The following is a 20,802-nucleotide window of genomic DNA, read 5'->3' on the forward strand; positions in this document are numbered from 1 at the left end:
GAGTCATTTAATCGATTGCGATCACTACAACAAAAACCCTCATAGACATCAGTTTTCCACCGCTGTCTATTACATTTTCGACCGATGTCTATGAAGGCGATGTAAAAGGTTTGTCATTTTAGACATCGGGTTAAAACCGGTGTAGTATCACTTAACGACACCGGTTTTCGAATCGGTTATGAATCGGTGTAGTATCACTTAACGACACTATTTCAGCAACGGTATAAAACCGATGTAATATTAGTTAATGACACCGATTTTAGCAGGGGTGGAAAATCGATGTAATATCAATATTGTTTAACGACACGGATTCAATTTCCGAAACAGTGAAAAACCGATATTATACAAACAAGTCAATATCCATGTAACCAGCACAAATATTATTCTTACAATTTAAAAAGATAATAGGTATTGTACACATTAAATCCGTATCCACAAATTACACAAATATTCTTCTTACAATTGGCCAGTTGAGGTACCAATTAACCTACTGCTTAAGTAAGAAGTCCTTTTATTCAACTATTCGGCATCCATCTCTTTGCTTGATTTCTTCTTCCTCATGGAGGCCACCTTCTTTATCCTTTCCTTTACGTCAACTGCAGATGCATCTGCCACTTCAGCTTCAATGTCTCCTTTCTCCTATTTTTGATCATGCTCTTCCTGTTCATTTGATGATTTTTCTTTCTTGGATTTCTTCTTCTTTAAGATTATGTTCGCTGAAGGAGCACCAACACTTTCTTTCTTCTCCCCTTCACTACTTTGCTCCAGTTGCTTCTTGTCTGCATAACAAGGATAAACAAATTCAACACACATTAAACAATCACTTCATATATATGAAGCAACTCAAGTGAATTAAAATTTACTATCTATCAAAAATAAACTAATTATGTGAAAGAAGACATTACCAGTTGTCTCATTTTGTGCAGTATTACTATCTTTATTTGCAATGCCCATTTCATGTAGAAGTGCATCCAACTCTGCCATTTCCTTTTTCTTAAGCTCCTTCTTTGACAGTTGCCTTTCAGCATCTTTAGGTGGTGCTGAAACAGGAGTAGGTTTCTCAATGGTTGGTTCTTTCCTAACAGTCTCTGGTTCATTTTCAGGTTCCTTAACATCATCATCATCACCCATGTCAAGACCATCATCCTCACTTTCACTTTCCTAAACACAGGAAAAAAGAGAGTACTTGTTATAAATAAATAAACTTAAATATCTAATATAAACAAACATGTAAGAAAAGAACTGACTCTCACATGTGAGAGTAAAGCAAATAGTAGATAAGCATAATCACTAGCAAGCAACAGAATTAGTTAATAGGAAGAGAAGATTTTTATTTAAATAGATAAACTCAGAAACTCAAAAAGATTCTACTTATATTGACATAATAAATTTTTAAAAGAACAAAATAAAATAGGAAGAGAAGATTTTTATTTAAACAGATAACCTTAGAAACTCAACTTGTATTAGAACAATCTGCTAGCAATGTGTCCTATTCTTCTACAAACCAAAATTGTTGTTGTCTTCTCAGAAAATGGGATAATATGAAAGAATACCAAAGAATTAACAAGAGATTAATAAAAGTGAACTGATAAGAGTTAAGACTACTGATTTACGAAGGAAAACATACTCATACAGAGGATCCAAATGCAGAAAAATAGGAATAAGCATTACAATAGAATTCTTACAAACACAGGAAAATAGGAACAATAATTAAAATCAGCTGTCAAGAGCTTGATTTGATAGATCAAAATCAGCTATTTTTGCAACATCATCATCAAAGAGTAAAACATTACTTGACTTGATATCACGATGAATGATATGAGGCTGGGCTTTCTCATGCAGGTATTCCAATCCTTTTGCTGCTCCGACAACAATTTTAACTCTTTGGAGCCATGACAACACTGGTCCTGGTTGTGCTCCTTTAACTCCTTTTCGTCCTGTGCATAATTATATACATCACTGTTTGCTACTTTTAAATAAATTACTTGAAGTGCTAATCTTCTAAATCCATTGTCACTTTAGAACTCTCTAGGCAAGCTTGATACATGAAATCATAGTATAGAGCATCAACATAATGATGATAAAATCTCATCTATTGCTTCGCTCTGCGAATCTATTTTATCATTTAGTTCAGGAGTAAAATAAACATAAATGATTTTGGACTATCTGACCATATAGATGTTTTACTATCTATCACTGGGAGAAAGAAGGATTTAATGTGACATATAAATGATAAACATCTTCCAACAGTTGGAATGATCATGAGATGAGCCACACACAATTGGTTGTACTAGGAGATTAGAAAACAAATTCAGAATAACATTTAATTAATTATAGTTTTTTGTGTTCCTTGAATAATTCTACTAAATTCTTTAATGTGCACATTTCTTTGTACTTCACAGGTTGTACATGTTGGTGAGAAATATAGACAAAAGCCAGCAGTCCTGCTCCCATGAAAAAGAAACTTAGCCACTTATCTTCAATCCCTGACATTAACTTAAGCCGAACATTTACCTGTTCAATAAGCATACAAAGGAAAGAACAACACATGGTTCCCTCTGTTTAATTGATGAACTTAGGTTTAGTTTGTATTAAACATTGTTATGGATATTATCATGTGGCAAAATAGTATTGCATAAGATCCATTGCAAAAATTACAAGTTGTCAAATGACAATTGACAAAGGCAAAGGATGAGGCTCTCCTTAATGGAAAAGGGGAATCTTAAACTGCCTGAGATATGTTGATTTTTAGTGTGCCACGTGATAGATGTGAAAATTTCTAGTTTACTTAGCTTGATTAAAATGACATAAGGGTTGTAGATGTGAAAATTTATTTTAAACGGATTACTTAGATTTTATCATAGGATATGTTTTGTAACAGATGTATGCTTAAATATTTTCATACACATTGCCACATACTCTCATCAACATAATTAACTTTAAAATTTTGACGCCATAGATGTCCACATGTATCTGTGTTCTTTATATAAACTATGCAGTTGAGTGGTTTAAATATTTTGGTGACATATATGTCCACATGTGTCTGTGTCCCTTATATAAACTATGCAGTCAAGTGACCAATCATATATTGTTTGTATATGTTTTCTAATACTTGATTTTAATCAATGTGCCATTGTAATAACATGGTTGCAATAATGGATAAGTTTGCCTAAGAAAAGTTCATACCATGAAGAATGTCATGGAGAGACCCCATTGTAGCAAACTCATATGCTAACAGACGGAGATTTCCTTCAACATTGTAACCAACCAACTCCATGACATTCTCATGCTTCAGCCGTGACACCATGGAAACCTGTAAAATTGTTCATATGAGCATGACACCCCAACTAATAAGGTTAAACTAAGTATGACTAAAACCTGTGCCAAAAACTCTTGGTCTGGCTGCTTGCTTGAATCTAATTTTTTTACAGCTGTGCTTCTCTCATTCTTTAGGACACCAAAATACACTCTACCAAATGAACCCTCCCAAATCAAAGCTTCATCACCAAAATTTTTTGTGATCTCCCTTATCTCGTCAACAGGAATAGCTGGGACTGCAATAGGTTGTGGCTTAACAGTTTGGGCACCCTTAGAAGGAGTATTGGCAGAAAGATAGGCTCCATCATTTCCTGCAAAATAGGCATCCATATTCATTAGAACTGAAAAATTGCTAATGATACCTCTAAAATAGATTTAGTCATCCAGTTGAAATGGAAGAAGACTTAATTTGGAATAAAAAAACTCTAGTGGTCATTTTAGGTATCCTTACCAGCTGAATGGCTTGCAACATAAGGGCCACCACTGGCAGCAGTTCGATTATTATCATTCTCTTCGCAACATCCAAAGCACGACATTTTGTGTTTTTTAAGAGCGCTTGTGATGATGCTACCAGACTTGTAAGTTGTAACTAAGAAAACCTGTTTACAAAAGAAAAAAAAATCCAGTAAACATGGGCACAAAGATGCCACCTCCCCCCACTCCCTCGACGCTCCCGAGAGCGGATCCTGCGAAAGCGATTGTGGATCCGAGCACAACCCTCCACCCTAGCTCCAGTTCCTGCCACCCCAAATTTGTAAACTTCCAATCTCAAACCAAAGCAGAAAAAATAGGAAAAAAAAAAGGAAAAAAGAACACGATTTGGTTGAGAGAAGAAGGGAAAGGGTTTCATACTGGCCAAGCGTGCGAGTGAGAGCCATTCTTGGGGAGAGAATTCACAAGGCGACCGAGGAGAGGAGGCTTGTCGTCTTCCATGAGATCGCTGCGGTTGCTTCCTGCCTGCGCCGTTGACGACCCAAGAGGCCTCTCTGCTGCGATCGACTGGAGTCCTAGGATCATACTGCAGCAAAGGAAGAGTGTAACGACCCGCCTCCTACTGGCTAAGCTGTGAAGCCGACGCTACATTAATCTATGCTAAACTATTCCCTGACCATTACTAAACCTAGTTGCGGAAGCTGTACTAATTAAAATTTTGCTAAACTATTGACATTTCTTGATTCTATACATGCTCAGGGGTGTAATCTAACTATTCATGACTCATTATACTTCCTCCATGGTCAAGGAACTGAACTAAAGGCTTCCTAGCACCATTCGGGCCTCCCAATCGATCCACAGATCGATTGGAACAGTTGAATTGATCTAGTGATCAATTCAGCCGGCTACTGTATGCGGGGCTTGGGTTGGATCGATCCAGTGATCGATCCAGCACGCTACTGTGCTCGGGCAATATTCTGGATCGATCGGCTGATCGATTCAGATTGGCCAATCGATCCAGTGATCGATCCCAGAGCCTTCTGTTCACGACAGAATTTGCTGGATCGATCGGCTGATCAATCCAGAGGCCTACTGTTCGCGGTACGAACTTCTCAATCGATCGGCTGATCGATTGAGAAGCCTCCAATCGATCAGCCGATCGATTGGGGTTTCTGATTTTGTACCAGAAGTCTGATTTCAGCACTTGTTCGTGCCAAAACTTCCCATGTCAATCCTAAACTAAATGTAAAACATTCTAACATCACACAAATAATATTTTAAGCATGATAGGGTGCATGACTAACTTATTCATAGCAATTAACATACTAAGGTGCAAAACAATAAAATGCTAAAAGGTTCTAATGCTTAAAACAAGCTTGCTGAAATTCCCTAAGATCTCTATTCCAAGTTCCATCCACACACATCTTCGTAGCATTGCCCTCCAGCCTCCGCTAGTCCATTTTCCCTTTACCTTTATCTGCAGTATAAGGAAAAGAAAGTATCTGTAAGCTTTCGCTTAGTAAGAAACCATCTACCTCACTAAAACATGCAATCGATGCAAATCATGCTTTGAAAACATGCTATTTGAAAAGAACATACTGAATATGCTAAACATGGCATGACATACAACACATAGAAATAAAACTGATCATAGCAATAGAACTAATCATAAACTATCATGTTGTATCAACAGAAAACTAAACTGATATAAAACTGAGCTAAGCTAATACTAATCTGATGCTAAAGCTGACTGAATTCACATGACTAATTTGTGATGTTTGAAAACTATATTCATAAATAGATTAAAATAATAATCAAGCTGCTGTTTGGGCCCGGCAACTGTACTTTGCTGTGCGCGCATCCCCAACTAGACCCGGGTTTGTAAGTCCCGAATTTAGTAGGGTTACTAGGTAGCTGAACCTAGGGACGACTATGAGAGTCCAACCCAATGGATATCTAATCCAGTACAGTGCCACTGAAAAAGTAAAATACTTAACATAGCTAATTATTGATTGTCTTGCTCTTTCTAGGTTATCTGAACCTAGAGCTAGGTTGTCTGAACCTAGAGGCGACTGTGGGAGCCCACCCATTGGACATCTAGTTCCATAAAAGCTATAGCAAGACCATATGATCTATAAAAATGCTTCTATTGCATTTATCTAAGCTATTAAAATGCCTATGATGACATTTAACTAAGCTAAGCATTTAATCAAACGCTTGGTGTGCGCTAATTCACACCCTATTGCTAAAAATCTGCATACGACTAAAACAATACATACAATCATACGAAAGCTACTTATACTGCAGGTGAGGGGTTTCTTACCTCCTGCTCGAAGTTTCTTACGATTCTAATCGCTAGACTTCCGGAGAAGACGATCCTTTCGACGATCTTCTCGCGTCTATGCGTTCCTCTTGCGGAGGGGAGCGTCCTCGTATCCAAGATGTCGCTGGAAAGTCCTCCTATGGCCCTAGGGACGGAATCCCTAGGTGTGCTTGTGGTTGGCGCCGAGCGAAGAAGAGGAGAAGGGGGCGGCGTGGCTAGGGTGAGGGTGAGGAAAAGTTACGTTAAAAATAACTCTTCACTTATTAATTCCCTATTTATATTAAGTGGGTAATTTCGCCCAACTCTAATATAAATTTAATTGCCTCCCTTTCCTTTCAGCACGGCCCTGCTGGGTTCAACTGGTTACTAGAATTATCCGTAAACCATAGGTCTCGGGTTCAATTCCCGCTTAGGCCGTTTTCGGTTTCTATTTGTTTTTGCTACTTCCGCTACTCTAAATATTCTGTAAAAATATCCTAAAATTCCAGAAAAATAATAGAATATTTCTAAAATTTATTTTGAGAATTTTTGGGCGTTACAATCCCCCATACCTTATAAAAAGTTCATCCTCGAACTTAGAATAACTCTGGGTACTTTTGTCTCATACTGGCTTCTGTCTCCCAGGTTGCCTCTTCTGATGTGTGACTTTGCCAAATTACTTTCACTAATGGTACTTCCTTGTTCCGTAATTTCTTAACTGCTCGGTCTATTATCTGAATAGGACGACTGTCATAGCTGAGGTCTTCACAGACTTGTACCTGCTGGGGCTCAATCACTTGGGTGGCATCTGGGATATGCTTTTTCAGCATAGAGACATGAAATACGTTGTGGACAGCTGACATTTCCTGGGGTAGCTCTAACTCATATGCTACCTTGCCCACTCTTCTGCTAATAGGGTATGGTCCCACATATCTGGGACTTAGTTTGCCCTTCTTCCCAAAACGCATTACTCCCTTCATGGGAGCTACTCTGAGGAACACTGAATCCCCAACTGAAAACTCTAAAGGTCTGCGCCGTGTATCAGCATAGCTTTTCTGGCGGCTCTGAGCTGTCTCTATCCTCTGGCGGATCTGCTGTATAGCTGCTGTGGTATCTGCCACTAGATCTGTCTGAAGTTCTAGTTCTTTCTGTTCACCACTCTCATACTAGCAGATTGGAGATCTACACCTCCGCCCATAGAGAGCCTCGTAAGGTGCCATGCCGATGGTGGCCTGATAGCTGTTGTTGTATGCAAATTCCGCTAGACTCAGATATTTGCACCAACTTCCTCTGAAATCTAGGGCACATGCGCGGAGCATATCTTTGAGTACCTGATTTACTCGCTCCGTTTGACCATTTGTCTGAGGATGGAAGGCTGTGCTGAATTTTAACTTCGTGCCCAAAGCTGACTGTACACACTCCCAGAAGTGTGATGTGAACCTACTGTCTCTGTCTGAAATAATGGTTCGTGGGACTCCATGTAGTCTAACGATCTCCTTGAGATACAACTGTGCTAGCTGTTCCATGGAGTAGGATTTCCTGATAGCTAAGAAGTGGGCTGATTTAGTCAACCTGTCGACTATTACCCAGATGGTATCAAACCATTCGTGGTTCTGGGTAGTCCCACTATGAAATCCATAGAAATGTCTTCCCACTTCCATTCGGGTATCTGAATGGGCTGCAAAACTCCTCCTGGTCTCTGTTGTTCTGCCTTAACCCTTTGACAGGTTAGGCAGATGCTGACATATCGAGCGATGTCTCTCTTCATCCCAAGCCACCAAAAATGCTTCTTCAAGTCCTGGTACATTTTGGTGGAGCCAGGATGCATCGCATAAGGAGTCTTGTGAGCCTCATCTAGAATCTTCCTGCATAGTTCCTCTTGATCTGGAACACATAATCTGTCACCAAAGTACAATACCTCGCTATCTGATATTCTGAACTCTCCACCTTCTAATTCTGCCACTCCTTGCTTGATTTTCTGAATTTCAGGATCCTGTTCCTGAGCTGTCTGAAGATCACCAAGAAAAGTAGACTCTAACGTCATAGTAGAGAGCTGTCCAACTACGAGTTCAAGACCGAAGTCTGTGATCTCCTTCTATAGGGGCGGTGACATGGCTGCTAGAGATAATAGAGCAGCACTGGACTTTCTGCTAAGTGCATCTGCTACCCTATTCGCCTTTCCTGGGTGGTAGAGGATGTCTATATCGTAGTCCTTGACCAGTTCTAGCCATCTGCGCTGTCGCATATTCAGATCCTTCTGAGTGAAGAAGTACTTCAGACTCTGATGATCTGTATACACTCTGCACTGAGCTCCATACAAGTAATGTCTCCAAATTTTGAGGGTGAACACCACTGCTGCAAGCTCAAGGTCATGAGTGGGGTAATTCCTCTCATAATCCTTGAGTTGTCTGGAGGCATAGGCGATTACCTTGCCATCTTGCATCAGCAGTGCTCCTAGTCCCAAGTTAGAGGCATCACTATATATATCAAAGCTATCTGCGTTCTGTCAGAATAGGTGCACTGGTCAATCTTATTTTTAGCTCGCTGAAGCTGTTCTCGCAGTCCTCTGTCCACTGAAATTTTCTGTTCTTTCTGCTAAGAGCTGTCAGTGGGGAGGCTATCCTGGAGAAGTCCTCTACGAACTTTCTGTAATAACCTGCTAATCCCAGAAAACTCCTGATCTCACTGGCATTCTTGGGTCTTTTCCAGTTACTCACAGCTTCTATTTTACTGGGGTCTACCATGATACCATCCCTTGAGATGATGTGACCCAGGAAGGACACCTGATCTAACCAAAATTCACATTTCGTGAACTTGGCGTACAACTGGTTCTGCTGGAGGGTCTGCAGTACTATTCTCAGGTGCTCTGCGTGTTCTTCCTGAGTTCTTGAATAGATAAGAATGTCATCGATGAACACGATAACGAACTTATCTAAGTATTCTCTGAATACCCTGTTCATGAGGTCCATGAAGGTAGCTGGAGCATTTGTCACGCCAAAGGGCATGACTACGAACTCGTAATGTCCGTATCTGGTTCTGAATGCTGTCTTGGGTATATCCCTTGATTTTCACAGATGATAACTCTTTGATGCAGGTTCTTAGAACCTGCTCCCTTTAGGCGATCGAACAGGTCATCTATTCTGGGAAGAGGATACCTGTTCTTAATCGTGACTTGGTTCAGTGCCCGGTAATCTATACACAGGCGCATGCTCCCGTCCTTCTTCTTCACGAACAATACAGGCGCTCCCCATGGTGAGTGACTCGGACGTATGAAGTCCTTGTCAAGCAGCTCCAGTAGTTGCTCATGAAGTTCTTTCAGTTCTGCTGGAGCCATGCGGTAAGGTGCTTTGGAGATAGGATTTGTACCGGGAATGAGTTCTATCTTGAATTCAATCTCCCTGTCTGGAGCTAGGCCTGGTAACTCTTTAGGGAAGACTGCTGGGTAGTCACTACGACTCAGACCTCTGCTAACTGTTGGTCCTTGTCCTGGCTGGTACTGACTACGTGTGCTAAGAACCCCGTACATCCTGAATCCATTAACCTCTGTGCCTTCATAGCTGAGAGAAACTTCTTGGGTCTTCACTTTGGTTCTCCGACGAACTCGAACTGTGCTTCTGCTTCAGGTTGGAATACGACTTTCTGTTTACGGCACTCGATGGAAGCTCCGTATCTGATCAAGAAGTCCATTCCGAAGATGACATCATAGTCAGTCATATTTAGCACTATCAGATCACAAAAGAGTTCTCTGTCTGCTATAATGACTGGTACTGCTCTGAGCCAGTGCGTGGATGCCATAATTTTTCCTGAAGGTAAGGTCGTCAGAAACTGACTACTGAGTACCTCTGGAGGTCTTGCTAACTTCTCAGCAAATGCCCTGGATATATATGAATGGGTTACCCCAGTATCGAATAAGACAGTTGTACTTTGCTGTAAAATACTAATCTGACCTGTAACAACTGTCGAGGCATTTGCTACGAGATTCTCGCATTCGTCATAGCTGGAGGGGCTTCTAGTCTGCCCTGGCTGATGTGTGGACCATCTAGAGCGGCCTGCATCTGATGTAACTGAGCTGGCTGACCTCCATACTAAATCGGCTGTGGTGGAGGAAGACTAGTCTTGTTCGGGCACTGCTTAGCCATATGCCCTTCCTATCCACACTCAAAGCATCTTCGTGTGCCTTTACGACAAACTCCAGGGTGGAATTTCCCACAAGTAGCACACTTTGGATAACTAGGCTGTTTGCTAGCTGGACCTCCTTTTGGGTAACTCCCTGGTTTGCGCTTATTGCTGGAGTTCCTTTCGATTGGGCTGTGGCCTGTTGTTTACAGTACACCGAGCCTCCTTGACCTTTGGATTACGAGAGAACTTGCCTGCTTGATATTATTACGGTAGTGCTCGGTGGTGAGCACTGCGACTAGTTCTTGGTGGTTTGCGGCTGTGAGCGCGCCACCACGTTCATTGCTATTCCGGCCTCGGCATCTTGAGCATCAACCGTACTCTTTCTTTCTCTGTGCTGACTAGTTCGAGGCATAGACGAGCCAATCTATTGAATTTCTTCACGGCTTCCTCAAGCGATAGGTTGCCCTGACGAAACTCGGTGAACTCGTTGTAGTGGCGGTTTGTGACCCTCATGTGAAAGAATTCTTCAAAGAACTCCTTCTCGAAGTCCGCCCATGTCATCTGGTTTCGCTCTGATTCTCTCCCACCACATCGTGCATCTCCTGTCAGCGAAGAAGGCGCACTTCACCTTCTCATGTTCTGGCCAGTCCAGAAGCTCCATCGTACTCTCCAGTGTTTTGAACCAGGCTTGTGCATCCCATGGTTCACTGGTGCCTAAGAAGTTCTCGGGCTTGACTCTTTGCCACTGGATCAGATAGGCTTCTCTCTTTGCCTCTACTGCTGCTGGGGCTACTGGTGCTGTAGGCTGGACTGGTGGAACCTCTAAGACTACTGGCGTTGCTACGTTTGGTTCCGGGGTGACTGTGGGAGTATTCTGCTGATTAGCCTTTAAGGTGGCTGCTATTCGGCTAACTGCTGCTGTAACTGAGCCACTAATGCTGTCAGGTCTGGGAGAAACACTGAACTGCCTGCCTCATGCTGGGGCTCAGTAGCTGGTGCCCTTCTAGCTGGGCGTCCTCGTGCCATTTCTAAAGACATAGAGGACATACATAACTAAGGCAATCATGTTTATATATCTACTATCATTATCATGTTAGGTGTTATCATCAATCAACATACTACAATATCTATAAACATGAAAGAAAGAACATAATAAAGTGAGAGACGTTTCTTACTTGGAAGCTGCAGGTTCAATGCTGATGTGTGTGTAGGAAGTATGGAAACTGCTCTGATACCACTCTGTAACGACCCGCCTCCTACTGGCTAAGCTGTGAAGCCGATCGTTACATTAATCTGTGCTAAATTATTCCCTGACCATTACTAAACCTAGTTGCGGAAGCTGTACTAATTAAAATTTTGCTAAACTATTGACATTTCTTGATTCTATACATGCTCAGGGGTGTAATCTAACTATTCATGACTCATTATACTTCCCCCAAGGTCAAGGAACTGAACTAGAGGCTTCCTAGCACCATTCGGACCTCCCAATCGATCCACAGATCGATTGGAACAGTTGAATCGATCCAGTGATCGATTCAGCCGGCTACTGTATGCGGGGCTTGGGTTGGATCGATCCAGTGATCGATCCAGCACGCTACTGTGCTAGGGCAATATTCTGGATCGATCGGCTGATCAATCCAGACTGGCCAATCGATCCAGTGATCGATCCCAGAGCCTTCTGTTCGCGACAAAATTTGCTGGATCGATCGGCTGATCAATCCAGAGGCCTACTGTTCGCGGTACGAACTTCTCAATCGATCGGCTGATCGATTGAGAAGCCTCCAATCGATCAGCCGATCGATTGGGGTTTCTGATTTCGTACCAGAAGTCTGATTTCAGCACTTGTTCGTGCCAAAACTTCCCATGTCAATCCTAAACTAAATGTAAAACATTCTAACATCACACAAATAGTATTTTAAGCATGATAGGGTGCATGACTAACTTATTCATAGCAATTAACATACTAAGGTGCAAAACAATAAAATGCTAAAAGGTTCTAATGCTTAAAACAAGCTTGCTGAAATTCCCTAAGATCTCTATTCCAAGTTCCATCCACACACATCTTCGTAGCATTGCCCTCCAGCCTCCGCTAGTCCATCTTTCCTTTACCTTTATCTGCAGTATAAGGAAAAGAAGTATCTGTAAGCTTTCGCTTAGTAAGAAACCATCTACCTCACTAAAACATGCAATCGATGCAAATCATGCTTTGAAAACATGCTATTTGAAAAGAACATACTGAATATGCTAAACATGGCATGGCATACAACACATAGAAATAAAACTGATCATAGCAATAGAACTAATCATAAACTATCATGTTGTATCAACAGAAAACTAAACTGATATAAAACTGAGCTAAGCTAATACTAATCTGATGCTAAAGCTGATTGAATTCACATGACTAATTTGTGATGTTTGAAAACTATATTCATAAATAGATTAAAATAATAATCAAGCTGCTGTTTGGGCCCGACAACTGTACTTTGCTGTGCGCGCATCCCCAACTAGACCCGGGTTTGCAAGTCCCGAATTTAGTAGGGTTACTAGGTTAGCTGAACCTAGGGACGACTATGGGAGTCCAACCCAATGGATATCTAATCCAGTACAGTGCCACTGAAAAAGTAAAATACTGAACATAGCTAATTATTAATTGTCTTGCTCTTTCTAGGTTATCTGAACCTAGAACTAGGTTGTCTGAACCTAGAGGCGACTGTGGGAGCCCACCCATTGGACATCTAGTTCCATAAAAGCTGTAGCAAGACCATATGAACTGTAAAAATGCTTCTATTGCATTTATCTAAGCTATTAAAATGCCTAGGATGGTGATCCGGCGGTAAGAATGGGGGGCCCACCTTCTGAAGGGTCCCAACCTAAGGACGGATGGAGGGCTGGCCAAGCGGGTAATGGTCCGAGCGGAGCTAGAGATAACCCATCCATGGGCTTGGGTTTCCGACGCCAAGGCAGGAAGATCGAAGGGCCGAGCGGAAGTCCGCTCGGCTGGGACTGAAGGGCCGATCGGGTGGTCCGTTCGGCCAGGATAGGGGCGAGGGTACAAAGGTGGCCGAGCGGCCTATGCGCTCGGCTCGGGTTATGGGATATCAGCAGAAGCATGTCTGATGATTAGGCCGTACACAATATCACACGATGGAGGATCTTGCCGTCACATCATGGGAAAGTTGATACAGTAGCAGTATGGCCTCATGGACGTCTTCCTGACAGATCCATATCTGGGCATGGCCCTTCTGGCAGACCCATACCTGGGCATGGTCAAAGGCAGGTGATTGCTTTGACTGGCGCGCCCAGGCTTCTTCGAGAGGTCTATATAAGGCCTCCATTTCTTCACCGGAGGTATGAATGAATAAAAGGAAAAAAGTCTTCATCTTGAGGCCACCTATTCTTGATTCCTCGCCTGACTTGAGCGTCGGAGGGCCGTCGCCGGGACACCCCTCCCGGCTCGGTTTTGCTGCAGGTTCACCGGAGCGCTCGAGGATTCAGCAGGGAGCGCCACGTGCCCAGTGTCCGTTGACTCCTGGTTCGGATAGGATCAAATTGGCGCCGTCTGTGGGAACGCTCCTGCATCCGACTGGAAACAATGGATGAGGCTGGACGACAACACACGGTGGCGCTTTCGACGGAAGAACTCGAAGCTCTGGTCGAGATAAGGGCTGCCAAACTTGTGGAACAAAAACAGAAAGCAGCGGCCGAACGGCCGGAGCAACAAGCAACATCTGCGTCGGGTGGCCGAGCGGAAGCACCTCCAGCCACCGTCGCATTCCATCGGGCCTTATTTCGCACCCCTGAAGTTGTACCAGCCCGAAGAGATAGAGGATCTTCTTCAGACGAAATGCCCAGACGAGATGACAGAAAGGGGAAAGCTCCCCGAGCGGACTCATCTCCCGAGCGGATCAATCGCCAATTTTCGGAGGCTATTCTACTAGACCCTCTGCCCAAGCACTACGTGGCTCCGACGATCGGCGAGTACAATGGAACAACAGACCCGGATGATCATCTGGGTAAGTTCGATAACACAGGAACGAAGGCCGCGCGCCGTTCGGCCGGAGGTAAAAGGGTCGAACCAAGCGCGCGAGTATCGAAGGCCCTGTACCGTCTGGACGGAGGGAAATTATCCAAGCCAAAGTGCTCGATGAAGCAGATCCTGAGCCGTTCGGCTAAGCGTACGTTCTCCAAGTCGGGTGAAAGGTGCGCTAAATATAAATTTATATACTTTTTGGTCACCTATGTACTTGCGATGCAGGAAGTAGAAAGATGAAAGCACATTGAGTATTCTCTGCTGAAAGGAAAGCCAAGGTCGCTCGACCTGGTAAGGAGTTAGCCTTAAAGGCCGTCTAGCCCAGACGTTAAACCGTAGAGCCGCGCCGACCGGCTATAAAAATCGAGCGGAAAACCAACGAGCACCGTCGTTAAAGATCGAGAGCCGCGCCGATCGGCTATAAACATCCGAGCCGACGAGCACCGTCGTTAAAGATCGAGAGTCGCGCCGATCGGCTATAAACATCCGCGCCGACGAGCACCGTCGTTAAAGATCGAGAGCCGCGCCGACGAGCACCGTCGTTAAAGATCGAGAGCCGCGCCGATCGGCTATAAACATCCGCGCCGACGAGCACAGTCGTTAAAGATCGAGAGCCGCGCCGATCGGCTATAAACATCCGCGCCGACGAGCACCGTCGTTAAAGATCGAGAGCCGCGCCGATCGGCTATAAACATCCGCGCCGACGAGCACCGTCGTTAAAGATCGAGAGCCGCGCCGATCGGCTATAAACATCCGCGCCGACGAGCACCGTCGTTAAAGATCGAGAGCCGCGCCGATCGGCTATAAACATCCGCGCCGACGAGCACCGTCGTTAAAGATCGAGAGCCGCGCCGATCGGCTATAAACATCCGCGCCGACGAGCACCGTCGTTAAAGATCGAGAGCCGCGCCGATCGGCTATAAACATCCGCACCGACGAGCACCGTCGTTAAATATCGAGAGCCGCCGATCGGCTATAAACATCCGTAGGCGAGCACCGTCGTTAAAGATCGAGAGCCGCCGATCGGCTATAAACATCCGCGCCGACGAGCACCGTCGTTAAAGATCGAGAGCCGCGCCGATCGGCTATAAACCTCCGCGCCGACGAGCACCGTCGTTAAAGATCGAGAGCCGCGCCGATCGGCTATAAACATCTGCGCCGACGAGCACCGTCGTTAAAGATCGAGAGTCGCGCCGATCGGCTATAAACATCCACGCCGACGAGCACCGTCGTTAAAAATCAAGTCGGTCCGGCGAGTATAAACACCCCGAGCGGACGAACGAATATCAGAGTAAGAAACCGCGGAAACTACAAATATTAAAACATTCAGGCCCGATTGGGGGTTGGTCCTTCGATACTCGGCGTTTGTTAACTTCACGCAGGCAAGATACGTGCAGAGCGAGTAGGCCTCCCCGCTCGGACTTTATGCAATGGGCCAAGCCGATCGGACGCGTGACGGTGAACGCTTAAGAGCATGACTGACTCTAAGCATACACGTTAAGCAAACAGAAGAATATTATGGATAATGAGTAAGAAGACAAAAGCAGATGGACATCGTTTCATTAGAGGAAAAATTAGGCCGAACGGCACGTACAAAAATTTTGCATCCGCCGAGCGGATGAAATACAGAAAACACTTAACTCGCCTCACTCAGGGTCTTCAAAATTAAAGAAGGCGTCCGGGATATCATCGATCATGGCCGCCAGGTCGGAGGCGGGAATATGCATTCCCTCAGGAAGGTGGCCACCCCTCTTCAAGTACGCCATGGCGACCTTGACCGCTTCGGCGAAAGTAGAGGAGACGCTGCCACCGAATTTTACGCCAAACCTCTCCGAATGGAGGTATTCCTGGCGCGCTGCTGCTAAGCGACTCGGCTCTCCCTCTTTATATTTTTTGAGCACCGCCCGGGAGGCGATTAAGGAATCTTGGAGGGCCTTCAAGTCCATCGCAGCCTTTGTGCGTTCTGCCGAACGGTCCTCTCGCTCGGCGTTCAGCTGGGCCTCCAGATCCTTGGATCGCTAATCTAGCGCACGGACATCTACTTTCATCTTGTCCAGATCGGCTACTGCTCGCTTCTTCCGAGTAGTAGCACGTTTGGCATCCGCTTCGTGCTTCTTGACTTGACCCTCTAGCCGAGCCACCTCCATAGCCAGGTCGGCAGCCTTCTTTTGTTCGGCCTCGAAGGCTTGTTTCTCTCGCTCAGCCGACGGACCCCCCGACACTTGAAGTTTTTCCAGGAGCTCCTCCAGCTCGGCTAGCCGATGGCTAGTGGCGATTTGCTCAGCCCAACGCTATGAGGGGAATAATAACATCATAAGTCAAACAGTAGCATGGTACAGGAAGAAAAATGAACGTACCTGAGTGGCCTGCTGCATGTTGTTATCGCCGAGCTGCTTGGGCGTCATGAGGGCCACTTGAATCTGCGCATCCTCAAAAAGCTTGGCGAGCGGACCCGTCAAGGTTATTTCGTGAACGGGGCTCGATGGCCGATCGGCGAACAGTAAATATTCCTCCGATGGGAATCGGAGGGTGGTCTTGATGGTCGGATGGCCGGGTGGCGCTTCTTCAATCGCGGCCGCCTGATGCGAGGACTCCCCTATGGTGGAAGTTTCGCCCAACCGACGTAAGCGGCGACAAGTCCGGGGAGGAGAGCCGGAGGGCTGTGCGGTGGGCGAAACCGCAGGGGTCCCGATCTGTGATGGCGTGCGATCCGGCGAAGTTACGTCGATTGGCGCCTGTGGTTCCGCCTCTTGGGTCGGCGGACGGCTGGAGTCTCTTCGACGTTTCCGCCGAACCTCCAATGGGGGATCCCCGACCTGGGGAACGCCCAGCTCGGCGGGAGCAGAGGAAACAGGATCCGCCTCAACCTCCGTTGAAGCGGATTGGGGAGCTTCTGTTTCCGGGGCGGACTGTGTCCCCCCCTCTCCTACGTCCGCCGGGCGGCTAGGGATAAGACCCCGCTCGGCGAGTTCCTTTTTTGTGGCGGCCTCAATCTCCACGGCCTTCAACTTCAGATGATCAGTAGCCTTGGAGCGCCACATGACTTCAGCTGCAGTAAACGAAATTAAAATCAATTAGGCAAAAAAGACTAAGAGAGTAAAGAATCCTTACTCATGCGGAAGGGGAGATTTGCCCGAACGGGAGACAATCCGAAAATATACAACACCCCCTTGAGCAGCAACTGGTCGATCTTGTATCGCTGACCGGACAACCAGTTCGCCGCATGGAGATAGGCTGGATTGCTTCTGAACTTGCCAAGCTCCGGCTGAGTCGGCACAGCGGTCTGCCATTTGGTTCGGAATGCTGGCCGCTCGGGAAGGCGGATATAGAAGAAGAACTCCTTCCAGTGTTTGTTGGAGGTCGGCATATTATCAAAAAATTTAAAGCCTATTCTACTTTGGAAAATAAAAGTGCCCGGCTCGGATTGTTTGGGGTAGAAGAAGAAGTGGAATATTTTGGGGTCAAGGGGGATACTGTGCAGCTTGAAGAGGACGACCACCCCGCTCAGCAGCCTAAAGGAATTCGGCACAAGTTGGCCGAGCGGGATGCGAAAATAGTTACAAACCTCTAAAATAAAGGGATGGGTAGGAAATCTAAGGCCGCCCTGGAATTGGTCTAGAAAGAAACAAATGGTGCCGATCGGCGGGTCATGTGGCCGGTCAGTCGGGTCGGCTATAACTATTTCATGGTTATCGGGAATCCCATACGTCCTAACCAGGCGCCGAGCACCCTCCTCATCAAATCGGCTCTCCATGGTCAGATACCAAGGGCCCTGAACGCCAACAGCGGGTTCGGAGGAGCTTGCCATCTCGGAGAGGCGAAAGAATAGCAAGAAATCGAAGGGAAACGAAAGGGGCGAAATGAGAAGAGAAGACCTAGTAAGTGAAGGAAGAAGACTCACTGGGAAGGAAACGGGTGGAAAGAATCACCGAGGCGATGATCGCCGCCTAAAAACAGACACTAGATCGTCGGAGGTCGCAGCAGAGGAAGAAGCAGAAGGCAAAGCGCGAGCAAGTGACCGGCCAAAAAAGGGACGGAGGCTTTATACGGCCGAGGCCGGTCAGCCTCCGCCGTCCGATCTAGGTCACGAGAAACGAGGACGCCATCGGGCCGTCCATTTCAAACGGGGGCGTCCCATCGTAAGTGATGCCGCCGCCACACAATGGTCGACACGTGGCGCCCTGTCATCGAGCGCAATTAATGCGCCCATACCGCGCACGCTTCGCCTTAATGAAAAAGATTGCACGATTTCCGAGAAGATTTAGACAAGCAAACACCCATGTTGAGCGACAAGACAACCAAAACGAAGAGCCGAGCGGCTGAATTTGGCAGAAGGGCCGAACGGCCCCATGGATATTATAAGCTCGAGAAAGGCGGCAGCTCGGACACATATGGTCGATCGGTCACTCACTTCCTCCTTCGACTAGACTTGAAGGTAAGGCAAGTGATCCGGCGGTAAGAATGGGGGCCCACTTCCAAGGGTCCAAACCTAAGGACGGATGGAGGGCTGGCCAAGCGGGTAATGGTCTGAGCGGAGCTAGAGATAACCTATCCATAGGCTTGGGTTTCCGACGCCAAGGCGGGGGGCCGATCGGGTGGTCCGTTCGGCCAGGATAGCGGCGAGGGTACAAAGGTGGTCGAGCGGCCTATGTGCTTGGCTCGGGTTATGGGATATCAGCAGAAGCATGTCTGATGATTAGGCCGTACACAATATCACACGATGGAGGATCTTGCCGTCACATCATGGGAAGGTTGATACAGTAGCAGTATGGCCTCATGGACGTCTTCCTGACAGATCCATATCTGGGCATGGCCCTTCTGGCAGACCCATACCTGGGCATGGTCAAAGGCAGGTGGTTGCTTTGACTGGCGCGCCCAGGCTTCTTCGAGAGGTCTATATAAGGCCTCCATTTCTTCACCGGAGGTATGAATGAATAAAAGGAAAAAAGTCTTCATCTTGAGGCCACCTATTCTTGATTCCTCGCCTGACTTGAGCGTCGGAGGGCCGTCGCCGGGACACCCCTCCCGGCTGGGTTTTGCTGCAGGTTCGTTGGAGCGCTCGAGGATTCAGCAGGGAGCGCCACGTGCCCAGTGTCCGTTGACTCCTAGTTCGGACAGGATCAGATGGCATTTAACTAAGCTAAGCATTTAATCAAATGCTTGGTGTGCGCTAATTCACACCCTATTGCTAAAAATCTGCATACGACTAAAACAATACATACAATCATACGAAAGCTACTTATACTGCAGGTGAGGGGTTTCTTACCTCCTGCTCGAAGTTTCTTACGATTCTAATCGCTAGACTTCCGGAGAAGACGATCCTTTCGACGATCTTCTCGCGTCTATGCGTTCCTCTCGCGGAGGGGAGCGTCCTCGTATCCAAGATGTCGCTGGAAAGTCCTCCTATGGCCCTAGGGATGGAATCCCTAGGTGTGCTTGTGGTTGGAGCCGAGAGAAGAAGAGGAGAAGGGGGCGGCGTGGCTAGGGTGAGGGTGAGGAAAAGTTACGTTAAAAATAACTCTTCACTTATTAATTCCGTATTTATATTAAGTGGGTAATTTCGCCCAACTCTAATATAAATTTAATTGCCTCCCTTTCCTTTCAGCACGGCCCTGCTGGGTTCAACTGGTTACTAGAATTATCCGTAAACCATAGGTCTCGGGTTCAATTCCCGCTTAGGCCGTTTTTTGTTTATATTTGTTTTTGCTACTTCCGCTACTCTAAAAATTCTGTATAAATATCCTAAAATTCCAGAAAAATCATAGAATATTTCTAAAATTTATTTTGAGAATTTTCGGGTGTTACAAAGAGTACAACAACCACATACCGCCCTCTCTCCAGATCTGCGGCCATGGCGGCGTCGGGGGGATGGAATGCAGCCGAGTGGTGTACAGCCGAGTGGGCTGCTTTATTTTTAACTGCGTGGTTGTGTCAGCCAGAGGCTGAATTTGATATTAACTGCATGGTGTTTGTTTTCTTTTATTGTTATTATTCCAGCCGCATGTGGCTGAGGTATATAGTGCTTGTAGAAAAGTTTCATATTGTCCGCCGTACAGGGGTGATGCTACCGAAATTTTCTTCGGACAGAGACTCTGGGATGTCACACCCCAGAGGAGTCTCTGTCCGAAGAAAATTTCGGCAGCATCTCCCCTGTACGGCGGACAATCTGAAACTTTTCTACAAGCACTATATACCTCAGCCACACTCAGCTGTACCAAAACCAAAACACAAATCTGCTAGCCGGCTAGACTTACACAACCAACAACATAAATACAAAATACCACATAACAACATCAACACTCCAAAAATAAAACCAGAGTACAGAGCTAAACAAACTGATACATAAAACAAACAAAACATACGTGAGACCGATAAGTCTTCTGATGTGACGTGGGGACCAGCAGACAGGATGCTCCAAGCGACACCATAAATAACCTGGTACCTGAAAAAGATAGTGTGAACGGGGGTGAGTTCAACAACTCAGCGAATACCAATGGACATGAGTAGTAAGATATATCTAACAGCAACAAAACATGGAATACAGCTTCCTAATCATATATAGGGAATATGCAAAACTGAAAGGTAACTGAGGAAGCTGTAC

The 20,802-nt window shown here is 45.7% G+C and overlaps 2 protein-coding genes across 5 annotated transcripts; both read right to left on the reverse strand.

Annotated features, from left to right (window-relative positions):
* Positions 1-365: 365 nt before the first annotated feature.
* Positions 366-1,190, reverse strand: LOC122034050. Its single transcript, XM_042593186.1, has 3 exons — positions 906-1,190; positions 718-779; positions 366-639 (listed from the first exon to the last, which is right to left on the reverse strand). The coding sequence occupies exons 1-3, from the start codon at positions 1,129-1,131 to the stop codon at positions 520-522; spliced, it is 408 nt and encodes a 135-aa protein (XP_042449120.1). The 5' UTR covers positions 1,132-1,190; the 3' UTR covers positions 366-519.
* Positions 1,191-1,716: 526 nt separating this feature from the next.
* On the reverse strand, positions 1,717-20,073 carry LOC122034676 (pto-interacting protein 1-like). 4 transcript variants are annotated; one of them, XM_042594006.1, is made up of 7 exons: positions 20,029-20,073; positions 4,171-4,307; positions 3,770-4,056; positions 3,379-3,629; positions 3,187-3,313; positions 2,384-2,444; positions 1,890-1,937 (listed from the first exon to the last, which is right to left on the reverse strand). In XM_042594006.1, exons 3-7 carry the CDS (start codon positions 3,852-3,854, stop codon positions 1,922-1,924), a joined length of 540 nt encoding a protein of 179 aa, XP_042449940.1. In that variant the 5' UTR covers positions 3,855-4,056; positions 4,171-4,307; positions 20,029-20,073; the 3' UTR covers positions 1,890-1,921. The 4 variants fall into 4 exon arrangements, with proteins under 4 accessions (XP_042449939.1, XP_042449937.1, XP_042449938.1 ...); XM_042594005.1 differs by lacking the exon at positions 2,384-2,444 and having other exon boundaries at positions 1,717-1,937; positions 4,171-4,304; XM_042594003.1 differs by lacking the exon at positions 2,384-2,444 and having other exon boundaries at positions 1,717-1,937.
* Between the last annotated feature and the right edge of the window lie 729 nt (positions 20,074-20,802).

This window comes from Zingiber officinale, chromosome 11B, assembly GCF_018446385.1.
Source record: "Zingiber officinale cultivar Zhangliang chromosome 11B, Zo_v1.1, whole genome shotgun sequence".
NCBI lineage: Eukaryota > Viridiplantae > Streptophyta > Magnoliopsida > Zingiberales > Zingiberaceae > Zingiber > Zingiber officinale.

Excerpts from the sequence above, each read along its gene's own strand:
- LOC122034050 (XM_042593186.1), bottom strand. The coding sequence starts at position 1,131 with ATGGGTGATGATGATGATGTTAAGGAACCTGAAAATGAACCAGAGACT. Across the intron at positions 780-905 it reads TGCACAAAATGAGACAACTG|ACAAGAAGCAACTGGAGCAA; the intron begins GTAATGTCTTCT and ends CTTGTTATGCAG. Across the intron at positions 640-717 it reads AAAGTGTTGGTGCTCCTTCA|GAGAAAGGAGACATTGAAGC; the intron begins GCGAACATAATC and ends GATCAAAAATAG.
- LOC122034676 (XM_042594005.1), bottom strand. The coding sequence starts at position 3,854 with ATGTCGTGCTTTGGATGTTGCGAAGAGAATGATAATAATCGAACTGCT. Across the intron at positions 3,630-3,769 it reads TGTTGCAAGCCATTCAGCTG|GAAATGATGGAGCCTATCTT; the intron begins GTAAGGATACCT and ends CCTATTTTGCAG. Across the intron at positions 3,314-3,378 it reads ACCAAGAGTTTTTGGCACAG|GTTTCCATGGTGTCACGGCT; the intron begins GTTTTAGTCATA and ends ACAATTTTACAG.